The sequence below is a fragment of the Oncorhynchus kisutch genome, linkage group LG19, assembly GCF_002021735.2.
Source record: "Oncorhynchus kisutch isolate 150728-3 linkage group LG19, Okis_V2, whole genome shotgun sequence".
NCBI lineage: Eukaryota > Metazoa > Chordata > Actinopteri > Salmoniformes > Salmonidae > Oncorhynchus > Oncorhynchus kisutch.
In genome coordinates, this window is record NC_034192.2 from 59350424 (window position 1) to 59362610 (window position 12187).

At 40.9% G+C, this 12187-nt stretch overlaps 1 protein-coding gene across 2 annotated transcripts; it reads left to right on the plus strand.

The window, feature by feature from the left end:
- Positions 1 to 44: 44 nt before the first annotated feature.
- LOC109878350 (beta-1,4-galactosyltransferase 7-like) lies at positions 45 to 4587 on the plus strand. Of its 2 annotated transcripts, XM_031798393.1 has the most exons (7): positions 45 to 678; positions 1014 to 1055; positions 1450 to 1782; positions 2040 to 2265; positions 2607 to 2690; positions 3139 to 3243; positions 3388 to 4587. In XM_031798393.1, exons 1-7 carry the CDS (start codon positions 626 to 628, stop codon positions 3541 to 3543), a joined length of 999 nt encoding a protein of 332 aa, XP_031654253.1. In that variant the 5' UTR covers positions 45 to 625; the 3' UTR covers positions 3544 to 4587. The 2 variants fall into 2 exon arrangements, with proteins under 2 accessions (XP_031654253.1, XP_031654254.1); XM_031798394.1 differs by lacking the exon at positions 1014 to 1055 and having other exon boundaries at positions 48 to 678.
- Positions 4588 to 12187: the final 7600 nt, after the last annotated feature.

Genomic DNA, 12187 nt, shown 5'->3' on the forward strand with positions numbered 1-12187 from the left:
AGTCAACTAACGAATGATGTCAATGTAACTTTCGTATGGTAGTGTGTGAAACACACCGTTAATTATCGAAACAAATTATATTTGTATAGTTTGTTGCTAGACTTCTTTTGTTTCCCGAAATCCACGGGTCTCACTGTGCGGTAGGTCATGGCGGGTAGGAACAACATTTCCCTTGTTCCTCTATGTTGCCACGTGTCCACCCGGGTGCGTCTTCATTACGCCGATTCTGTTGCAAAACGTTTCTTAAACGGAAGGGAACGGGACTGGACATACCCGAATGTGTCCAGTAAAAACACTCGTTTTAGCTGTAAAACTGTTTACAACAGTTTGGACTAATTATTACACCCCTGCTAGACAGCTCACTAGTCATTAGCCAGCGTCAAGCTAAAGCTTTGCCAATGTAACAAGAAAATGGACACGGAATGTCAGTAACCAAAGGCATATTGTGACATTTCGAGGAAAAATATGACAAGAATATCAGTTGGACATCGAAATCCGACTGCAAAGGAGAGAGCCAGGAAGAATGGAGAAGTTCGATTGTAGAATCACGACAACAACATTCTCTTGTTTCACGAGTAGCTAACTTCTGTGCAATCTTGAAGCTGTTGTCATTTGCAACTTGCAAATGATGTATTCATCAAGAAGAAAACCAGTCCTCTATTTCAAAGAAGACAGAAGGTAAAACATAACGGTATTCGGTATCTCTAATGTTAACAATGAGAGATTATCCAATCCTAGACTGATTAGGCTAGACGAGGGAACAGATGTATGCATTTCAAGACATTAGCAAACTAGTAAAATGTGTCATTTTTTATGTACTAGTGAGGCCTATGTGAATCATAAAAATACACTACTACTGTAGGTACACTAAAGCCTAAATCTCTATTACATTGGGCCACTAGCCTATTTCTCAAAAACGTGTGAGAATGCAGCCGGTGTAGATGGATTGCAGTCAGGTGTTGACGATGGTTCAAATATTTCACATCATTTCTTGGTATTGTTCAACCTCAAAGAAATGAAACACCAAAAGCACCTCGTCCAGAAGAGCGTAATCAGTGAGTAGTTGACTACAATAGAAGTGTGTTGCTCTCAGATTTTGTTGTGTGAAATAATGTTGGTGCATTGATTTGAGTTTGTTTTCTGGTCAAATTGCACGATAATATTTGAAATCAGCCATTCCTTATAATCTGGACGTAGCCAATTCATACAGTGTGTATGGGTTTGGTTGTGCAAGCATTTTAATGTACAATACTAATGCCTAACTTGAGTTATTGAAACATTTGAACTATTAGCTGTTTCCAATGGCAATGTGATGTGTCTTTCAGCTACTAAACCGCTCACTTTTACATGCATGGCACTTGATCAATTTGTGGTTAAGGTGTGCATCATAACATTGATTGACTATACTACATTGCTCAATATGAGACTTGCTATTACTTCTACTTTCAGATTATGTTCTGAGAAATGCACAGTCTACAAACTATTTGGTCTGTGTGTGGTGCTGGTACTGGTCTCCCTCCTATGGCTCCAACTCAGCTGTACAGGAGACATGAGCCGGGTTGTAGTGGATGACAGACACCTCCTCCATCAGCCCTGTCTGCTGGAGAGACAGGCATCCGCTGCGGACGACCCTTCCTGGGGTCCTCACAAGCTGGCTCTCCTGATACCTTTCAGGGAGAGGTTTGAGGAGCTGCTGGTGTTTGTCCCCTTCATGCACACCTTCTTGAACAACAAGAAAATACTGCATAAGATCTTTGTAATCAACCAGATGGATCACTATCGGTAAGTGATGGAAGATGTTATTTTGCCCAGTTAGTCATTAGGCCTACAACAGAAGTGTTGTCTAATCTGAAGGCCACAACATATTCTATTCTGTTCTATCCTGTTCTATTCTATTTCAGTCCAATGGTTGTTGATGAATTCTGCTTGGCACAGGGGAACTATAGTCTGGATGTGTGCCTAGTTGATTTGCGCCTTACCAAAGAAATATTGACTCCTCCTGGAAGTAAATAATGAGTTCCACCCATATCTCACCGCAGGTTCAACAGAGCCTCTCTCATTAACGTTGGTTACACGGAGAGTGGTAACGACACTGATTACATCGCCATGCATGATGTGGACTTGTTACCTCTGAATGAAGCTCTGGACTATGGTTTCCCAGAGGAGGGCCCGTTCCACGTGGCCTCACCAGAGCTGCACCCCCTGTATCACTACAAGGCATATGTGGGAGGAATCCTGCTGCTCACCAAACAGCATTATCACATGGTAGATTAGCCAATTAAGTTAATCATTCATTATCCATAATAATAGACAGCACTTCAAATCTCCAATATGTTGTTCTTTTTTTTCATAATCGGTCGACCTCTAGTAGACATTACTGTGAAATGCTTCCTTAAGAGCCCTTACCAATGATGCAGAGTTTAAAACTAGTAACACAAGAGAAATAAAATAAACAAAAATGTAGCTATATACAGGGAATACCAGTACCAGATCAATGTGCAGAGATATGTACATGAAGGCAGGGCGAAGTGACTCAGCATCTGGATAGATCATAATAATTGTATGATTGTGGTGTTTTAGCTGTGTCGTGTTCTGTGTTCCTAAAGTGCAACGGCATGTCCAACCGGTTCTGGGGATGGGGGAGAGAAGATGATGAATTCTACAGGAGACTAAGAACTGCTGGATTACAGGTAAACCAGGACGGTCCTTTACGTGTCACAAAGAGACAGAGATAGCTAAGAATTTGGGTTAATCCCTGAATACTCCAAAATAATAAAGCCAATGAATGATTAGCGTCAGTATCTGACACCTCTCCCTACGTAGTAGAACAATCTTGCCTATGCTGCTCTGTACCATCACTCATTCATATATCCTTATGTACATATTCTTTATCCCCTTACACTGTGTATAAGACAGTAGTTTTGGAATTGTTAGTTAGATTACTGCATTGTCGGAACTAGAAGCACAAGCATTTCGCTACACTCGCATTAACATCTGCTAACCATGTGTATGTGACAAATAAAATTTGATTTGATTTGAACTCAAGAGTACGTTTGCATGTAGATCAGCAAAACCGCTACCGCCACGTCTCTAAATACTATGAATAATATAATCAATCTGTCATTTTCTGTTTGCCAGCTCTTCAGGCCCAGTGGGATAAAAACAGGGTATAAAACCTTTCGCCACATCCATGACCCTGCCTGGAGGAAGAGAGACCAGAAGAGAGTGGCTGCACAGAAACAGGTGGAGATGCATTCACTGGGAACCTCCTACCGTGTTGTATTGCTATGTGTTGCATTCTCAGATAGACAGATACTGGATTTATCTCTTTGGTTGTATTTCTAATCACAGTACTGACATTGTTTTTCTCTCCTCGTTTTTTGGAAGGAACAATTCAAGGTTGACCCTGAGGGCGGGTTGACTAACTTGCAGTACAAGCTGGAGTCGAGACAGGAGCTGACTATTAGTGGAGCCCCTGTCACTGTCCTCAACACCAAACTGGAGTGTGACACAGACAAGACTCCCTGGTGTCTGTTGAACTAAGATGGCCCCCATGATAGACCTATGCTGCCTCTCATCTGGGTTATATTCATTATCTACCAAATGGAATAAAACAGGGAGGGACTACCTGAGCTTCTCCAATGAGAAACACTTGTTTTTGTGTGCCCTATTGAATATGACCCCGGTGCTACAGAGGGGTGCTGTTAACCCCTGCATGCTGTGCTACTTCGGGACAGTTTCTGGTCCTGAGGACATGGCTAAAACAAACAACCGCACCAGGAGACATGGGTACCATATTCTGTCCGGTCCAGAGAAGAGCCTTTGACCTTTGAACCCAGAAACGCCTTCCCTCATCGGAGAGATGGAATGTATTTATAAACTAGCTAAATTATGTTGTCCTTTAGAACTGCGGTGTAGTCATCTGACTTGCTTTCAGAACTGTGAGTGACTGGATCTCAAGCAGGCCTAACTTCAGGGTCTTTTAAACTACAGACACTTTGCCAATATTGACGACACACGAAAGGAAAGGTGTACTGAAATCGTAAGCAAAGGCCTTTGTGTCTGTTTATCCAGGTGACCGACCAGGACCAACCCTGCTTAGCTTCAGAGGCCAACCAGCAGTGGGATGTTGGGTGGTCTGGCTCCTGGGTGTGGTACTAGTGGACCATTGCCTGTCCTTCAGTTGAAGTCTGCTATACTGTCTGGATTAATGTCTTATCATCAGAGTTAGTTTGCTATGAAAGGGTTTTCTTTCTGACATTGTAGTGCACCGGGATTGGCATGCCACCTCCATGGTACATAGCGCTGTATTCTCATCCGGTATCCATTGTGACCCATCATGTACTCAACTAGTAGTGAGTTGAGTATCAGAGTGCCCTTTTGGGTTTGTTGTTGATGGTAAAATCAGCTTTTAAGGTTTACAGTTTGGCCATATACCATACTGCTGTAATGTCAAGCATATGTCACAACAGTTTGGCCATATTCCATACTGCTGTAATGTCAAGCGTACAGTTGAAGTCGGAAGTTTACATACACCTTAGCCAAATACATCTAAACTCAGTTTTTCACAATTCCTGACATTCAATCCCAGTAAAAAATGCCCTGTCTTAGGTCAGTTAGGATCACCACTTTATTTTAAGAATGTGAAACGTCAGAATAACAGTAGAGAGAATGATTTATTTCAGCTTTTATTTATTTCATCACATTCCCAGTGGGTCAGAAGTTTACATACACTCAATTAGTATTTGGCAGCATTGCCTTTAAATTGTTGGGTCAAACGTTTCGGGTAGCCTTTCACAAGCTTTCCACAATAAGTTGGGGGAATTTTGGCCCATTCCTCCTGAGCTGGTGTAACTGAGTCAGGTATGTAGGCCTCCTTGCTCGCACATGCTCTTTCAGTTCTGTCCACAAATGTTCTATGGGATTGAGTTCAGGGCTTTGTGATGGCCACTCCAATACCTTGACTTTGTTGTCCTTAAGCCTTTTTGCCACAACTTTGGAAGTATGCTTGGGGTCATTGTCCATTTACGACCAAGCTTTAACGTCCTGACTGATGTCTTGAGATGTTGCTTCAATAAATCCACATAATTTCCCTGCCTCATGATGCCATCTATTTTGTGAAGTGCACCAGCCTCTCCTGCAGCAAAGCACCCCCACAACATGATGCTGCCACCCCCGTGCTTCACAGTTGGGATGGTGTTCTTTGGCTTGCAAGCCTCCCCCTTTTTCCTACAAACATAACAATGGTTATTATGGCCAAACAGTTCTAATTTTGTTTCATCAGACCAGAGGACATTTCTCCAAAAAGTACGATCTTTGTCCCCATGTGCAGTTGCAAACCGTAGTCTGGCTTTTATATGGAGGCTTTGGATCAGTGGCTTCTTCCTTGCTGAGAGGCCTTTCAGGTTATGTCGATATAGGACTCGTTTTTACTGTGGATATAGATACTTTTGTACCTGTTTCCTCCAGCATCTTCACAAGGTCCTTTGCTGTTGTTCTGGAATTGATTTGCACTTTTCGCACCAAAGATCATCTCTAGGAGAGAGAACACGTCTCCTTCCTGAGTGGTATGACGTCTGTGTGGTCACATGGTGTTTATACTTGCGTACTAATGTTTGTACAGATGAACATGGTACCTTCAGGTGTTTTGAAATTGCTCCCAAGGAAGAATGAGACTTGTGGAGGTCTACAATGTTTTTTTCTGAGGTCTTTGCTGATTCTTTTGATTTTCCCATGATGTCAAGCCAAGAGGCACTGAGTTTGAAGGTAGGCCTTAAAATACATCCACATGTACACCTCCAATTCACTCAAATGATGTAAATTAGCCTATCAGAAGCTTCTAAAGCCATGACATAATTTTCTGGAATTTTCCAAGCTGTTTAAAGGCACAGTCAACTTAGTGTATGTAAACTTCTGACCCACTGAAATTGTGATACAGTGATTTATAAGTGAAATAATATGTCTGTAAACAATTTTTGGAAAAATGACATGTCATGCACAATTTATTTTACCTTTACAAGGTAGATGTCCTAACCGACTTGCCAAAACCATAGTTTGTTTAACAAGCAATCTGTGGAGTGGTTGAAAAACTAGTCTTAAGTACTCCAACCTAAGTGTATGTAAACTTCTGACTTCAACTGTATCGTACTGCTGTAATGTCAAGTGTATGTTACAACAGTTTGGCCATAGATCATACTGCTGCAATGTCTTTTTGAATGATTCAACAAGTCAATGGTACCCGAAACATTTATTTGTACAATATTCAGTATTTATATAAAGTTATGACTCAAAACCCTGGGAAAAACATGCACATTGTCTTATTCTCATTATAAATGTCTTCATTGTACATATGATTAACACATCTGTATCGTATTTTCAATACTGAACATGATCCAATTGATCCATTTCAAGATCTGTATGACAGACCATTGTGCCTAGACTTTTATGTTGACGAATCTCACTATAATTGACATTGAAAAGTACTTGCTCCAGTTGAAACCTTCTGAGGAAATGCTAATAAGGATTCGTTAATAACTGATGGCACTTTGCATGACAGTGTAAATGAAGTTGTGTCATCTCTTGTTTAGATTTCAGGTGCTTAAAGTGACCAGTGGCCTGTCATTCCTGGTGTGTCTTTAATCTTCCTGGTCCAGTAAAACAGCCTTTGAAGTCAACCCTGCATTGTCCCACTGGTTATAGACGAGCCACATTTTTGAATCCACTAGATACTTGTATCACTGCCCCAGAAGTCTGCAATAGCCTGTCTGAAATGTAGTATATGGTATTCTAAGTTTATAAAATCAGGCATAACTTGTTATGCATTTAAAGTCAGCTCAGGACTGCAGGAGTTAGGCCTATTTCTGCTTCATGACCATGAAACGTTTCATTATTGCATTTAAATAGCCTAGGGAGCAAGCTACCATATGTCTTGTCCATATGCGATTATCGTTGTATGCCTTGTTGTAGCCTAATACTTATAGAAAAGACTATAGCATATTTATTTCATAAGCACAAACTAAGTCTCACTCAATGGCAACTTTGCCTAATTCTGGGGGCAGACGTTTCCCAAAACCCAATGGCATTCGTTTTCGATTAGATCGTGATTTCATTTGAATATCACAATGAAAACCTTTAGGCTTGTCTACTGAATCATGACTGTGGTGATTTGTCACTTCAGCCCCGCATGTAAAGCTCCTGTCTGAAGTCTTTTGTCAGGTCATAATTGATCCATCGGCTCTTGTTCGACCAGAACACGGCACCATTTAGGACAAGCCCCATCAAGAAAGGTTTACACTAATCTCCTCAAAGTAGTTTCTGACTCGATGCGACAATACCTCTCAGGCCCTCTGATCTATCTGTTGAGGCGGGGTATAAAGTCCTCGCCTCCCGCCTGGAGAAGGAGCCACATTGAGCCACACTCAACCGCGCAGCATGACGAGAGGAAGCCTGAGCGCGAGTTCCCTCAACGGGACATCTTCTTTCTCGTTACCATCATACTTTCCTTTTTATGGTGGAGCAACAGCCATCTCCTCATGCTTGACAAACACGATTCTATCAACAACACAGACAAAAAAAAGCGCGATCCTCCAGCATAGAAGTGAATCATTCCGTGGGTCCTTCCGGGGAAGCAGCCGCACAACAAGCCATGCACATCCAGCAACCAGGCGGAGGCGCACTGCACCATCCGGAGATGCTGACTTGGGCGCATTTTGGAGACACGAATTCACTTCACCCAGTTTACTAGAGGCGTCTAAGTGGTTATAATCAAGTTCTGTAGAACGGTAAGATTTCAAGTTGAATTTATCTCGTCAATGTTTCCGACTTTTATTGTTATGGTCCAAGGGAGAGTAGCATAGATTATAGGTCTCGCATCGAATTGTTTTGTAAAACGGATGATCTGACTCCTCTTAATTCCAAATGGAATATGGAATAGGGGTCATTGGGATAATGTATAATTAAGAATATATAGCAAATTAATGTTTGTTTTCTCTCTGCAGGACAACTGGACAGTCTATAGGGGAACCTTAGTGCGGGATCTCCGCACTATCTACACACCGACAACCAGCTGACTAAACTAGAAGAGGTGTGCAGTAAGCAGCGGTACATGACCGGGACGGAGAAGATTCTTCTGGCCGAGACACGGGTCAAGGTCTGGTTCCAGGACAGGAGAACGCGGTGGAGGAAGGCCCACGGGAACATGGTCCGTTTACCGGAGAGACACGCTCACGGTGAAAAGTCGAGCAAGGAGGAGGATGAGTTGATTTCCGTGGACAATGACGAGTCATGGGTGTATTTTTTTTAATATGTGTTATATTAGTAAATGCCTTGAGCCCACCACACACATTCATGGTGATTCTTGAATTCTTATTCTTGTCAAACGAGAGAGAATATTGCCGATATTTTACCACTGCGTGGCCTGGCATGGTATGCTTGTGCTCATCAGCTGCCAACTAGGCTATGAGTCACTGAAGATTTAGCCATATAATTTGTGTAATGTATTTTATATTCCCCATATCACAACATTCCTTATGTGATTTAATTTCCCCCTGCATTCCTTTTACACCTGCAGTTTTTATTGGGTTTCCTTTCAGTTTATGTGGCGGCATTTATCCACGTACCGAACCCAGGATATAGGCCTAGCTTTATACCGAACCCAGGATATAGGCCTAGCTTTATACCGAACCCAGGATATAGGCCTAGCTTTATACCGAACCCAGGATATAGGCCTAGCTTTATACCGAACCCAGGATATAGGCCTAGCTTTATACCGAACCCAGGATATAGGCCTAGCTTTATACCGAACCCAGGATATAGGCCTAGCTTTATACCGAACCCAGGATATAGGCCTAGCTTTATACCGAACTCAGGATATAGGCCTAGCTTTATACCAAACCCAGGATATAGGCCTAGCTTTATACCGAACCCAGGATATAGGCCTAGCTTTATACCGAACCCAGGATATAGGCCTAGCTTTATACCGAACCCAGGATATAGGCCTAGCTTTATACCGAACCCAGGATATAGGCCTAGCTTTATACCGAACCCAGGATATAGGCCTAGCTTTATACCGAACCCAGGATATAGGCCTAGCTTTATACCGAACTCAGGATATAGGCATAGCTTTATACCAAACCCAGGATATAGGCCTAGCTTTATACCGAACCCAGGATATAGGCCTAGCTTTATACCGAACCCAGGATATAGGCCTAGCTTTATACCGAACTCAGGATATAGGCATAGCTTTATACCAAACCCAGGATATAGGCCTAGCTTTATACCGAACTCAGGATATAGGCATAGCTTTATACCAAACCCAGGATATAGGCCTAGCTTTATACCGAACCCAGGATATAGGCATAGCCTTGCTGTTGTTTCTGTTCTTAATGTGGAATATTTTGTACTGATCACTGTCTCTATATTGTTGTTTTGACTGATATTTTTTAGCTACTTCATATGTAATTCTCTTGTATTTAAAAAAATAAAAATAAACCTTTGGCTTATAGATGTGAAATGATTAATAATATATAGGAAATGCCGTGTCCAAAACAGCAAGTTTGGATTTATTAAAGAACACACTATTTGCTGCAAATAATTATAGGCTACATAAATATATCATCCAAATCGACTAATTCTAATATACTCGGATGACAGTGTGATGGACACAAGACTGCAGATATAGCACCAAACTGAGTGACTAATGCATTATGGGCCACTACAGACTGTTTATTCGTTTTCAATGAGTTAAGAAGTCCCCCCAGGCATACTGGCCTTCACTTAACCAGGTATTATGTTCCTAGAAGCCAGGTGTGTGGAGGTAAAAGCTTAAAGTCAGACCCAACACTGACATTCTTTTACCTAATTGACCTTTATGGACTCGAGCTGACAGCGACAGGAAATGTTTGTCCGCGAGAGTAAATAAATCAGACAGTCCGGAGAGAGAGAGACAGCCACAAGGGCACAAAACGTTCCACACACAATTTGAGCCTAAATATGCTTCAAGGTTAAATTCCTCCTCACGCCATTTGCACACACTGTACATAGACGTTTTTTTCTATTGTGTTATTGACTTGTACGCTTGTTTATTCCATGTGTAACTCTGTGTTGTTGTTTGTGTCGCACTGCTTTGCTTTATCTTGGCCATGTCGCAGTTGTAAATGAGAACTTGTTCTCAACTGGCCTACCTGGTTAAATAAAGTTGAAATAAAAATTGATAAAAAAATTGAAATTAGGTAGTAGATGGAAGTTTCCATTATGTAGTTATTAAAAAATAATACGTGTGAAATTAATTAACATTATATAATTAATAACTAATAAAGTTAAAGTAAATTCGGGGTAAATAAAATCAAAAATTATATTGTTGAATTTAATTAGACATTTTTTTTGCAAATAGGTAATTATAGAGAATATCATGAATTCTATCCCAGATCTGATTTGAACAGAATATCAATATTATCTTACAAAGTAAACATTTTTACTCAGCCCGCACTGACCTTTACTGAGACCATTAAAATCCACTAGAGGGCATTGACCACATAATAGTTCGTGTGAATGCATTGACATGGAGGCTACATGTGCCCTTTAAAAAGAAATGTATGTAGTTCTGTCCTTGAGCTGTTCTTGTCTATTAATGTTCTGTATGAGGTCATGTTTCTTGTTTTGTGTGGATCCCAGGAAGATACTGGGAATCCTAATTAAATGCAAATGAAAATAAATTATTAAACCAGCGCAATGGTTTGACAAAATTATGCCCCTCAACTTTACCCGTGACAAATGTACTTAACTAGGGCAATACTGTAACTATTTGAATTGATAAAGTTATTATTAAAATACTGATTTAATATCATCAACAACAATGTATATTTAATAAGGGGACTGTTTTCTTCATTCCATTTCTCATTCAATGTACTGAAACCATGAAGGTAATCTGTAATGACCTGATGTTGTCCATGAATGTTCCATTCATCATAGTTCTATAAACTGATCATGTTTTCCATGTCCTTTATACTGTAGCTTCCTATGTTTAATAAAGTAAATGACAGGCATTTCCTATAACACATCCTATTTCTGTTCCTTTCTGAATAGAGTAACCTCATTCCTTGTAAAAGGGACTTAACTCCAGTTAGCGGATTCAAGGCAGACCATGCAGGGGGACAATAATCACATTTTAACTCAGCTTCACACCTCTGCGTGCCTACAAAAACTCCAGCTGCTTAATACCTCCTTTCAGACCAGCAAATTCTGTCATTAATTGCCAGAGGCAAAATTAATAGTTGTTAATGGCCACCTGAATCAAAGGCTCCGGGGCTAGATCTGCCAGTAAAACCTATTAATTCTATACAGGGAGACTGGGCGGTATAGGATTGGTATAGGGAACAAGAGGGGTGGAGAGTAAACTCCTTTGGGACTCAAAGGGCTCTTTGGCCCTTGGTGGTTCACATCAGCTTCCACAGAGCAGATCATGAAAGATGGAAGCAGGGGGCTTTTGTGGTTCGTCCTGATTATTTCTCCCCTGAAAGGACTGACATCTGTCCTGGGTTCCTGGGACTGGCTGTTCCTCTGATCTACTGGTACCCCCTCCTCTCCCTCAACAACATCTAAGATGGTAACTACCAAAAGAGGGAGGGAAGGTACCCTGGACATAATGTAAAGAGGACATATTTCCCAGACCTTTGACCTTAGTAAAACAATACCTCTTTAACTGACCTATTCTCAAAAGGAGTTTCATTTAGCAGACCTATAGGCCTATTCTGTAAATAACTTTCATTTTGTAGACCTATAGGCCTATTCTGTATAGGAGTATCAAATATCAGATCTATAGGCCTATTCTGTAAAGGACTTAAATTATTTTCAGTCATCAGTGGTTTTGGATGCCTTGACTAAAAAAAAAATCATAGTAAACCTCAGAGATATTTTGTAGTTAATCCCTAGAATTATCAGGGACTAGACTGATGACTAGTCTGATTTTTGACCTAGAATTAAATTGATCAATAAACCTACAGGTGCCACTGTCAGATATGGGCTATAAGATCGTGAAAAGATATGGGCTATAAGATAGGAAATAGATATGGGCTATAAGATAGGAAATAGCAGAATAACTCATTTGTGTGAGAATCTTTTTTATGGTTTTCTATTACAAGGCTAATTTCCTAGATTTTAGGGATCATTTGGGGGACGGGACATAGGGAAT

What these genes read in the sequence shown, in the direction of transcription:
- LOC109878350 (XM_031798393.1), top strand. Translation starts at nt 626, where the DNA reads ATGATGTATTCATCAAGAAGAAAACCAGTCCTCTATTTCAAAGAAGAC. An exon ending in AACCAGATGGATCACTATCG is followed by an intron (nt 1,783 to 2,039) that starts GTAAGTGATGGA and finishes ATCTCACCGCAG; the next exon opens with GTTCAACAGAGCCTCTCTCA. An exon ending in GAGTGGCTGCACAGAAACAG is followed by an intron (nt 3,244 to 3,387) that starts GTGGAGATGCAT and finishes GTTTTTTGGAAG; the next exon opens with GAACAATTCAAGGTTGACCC.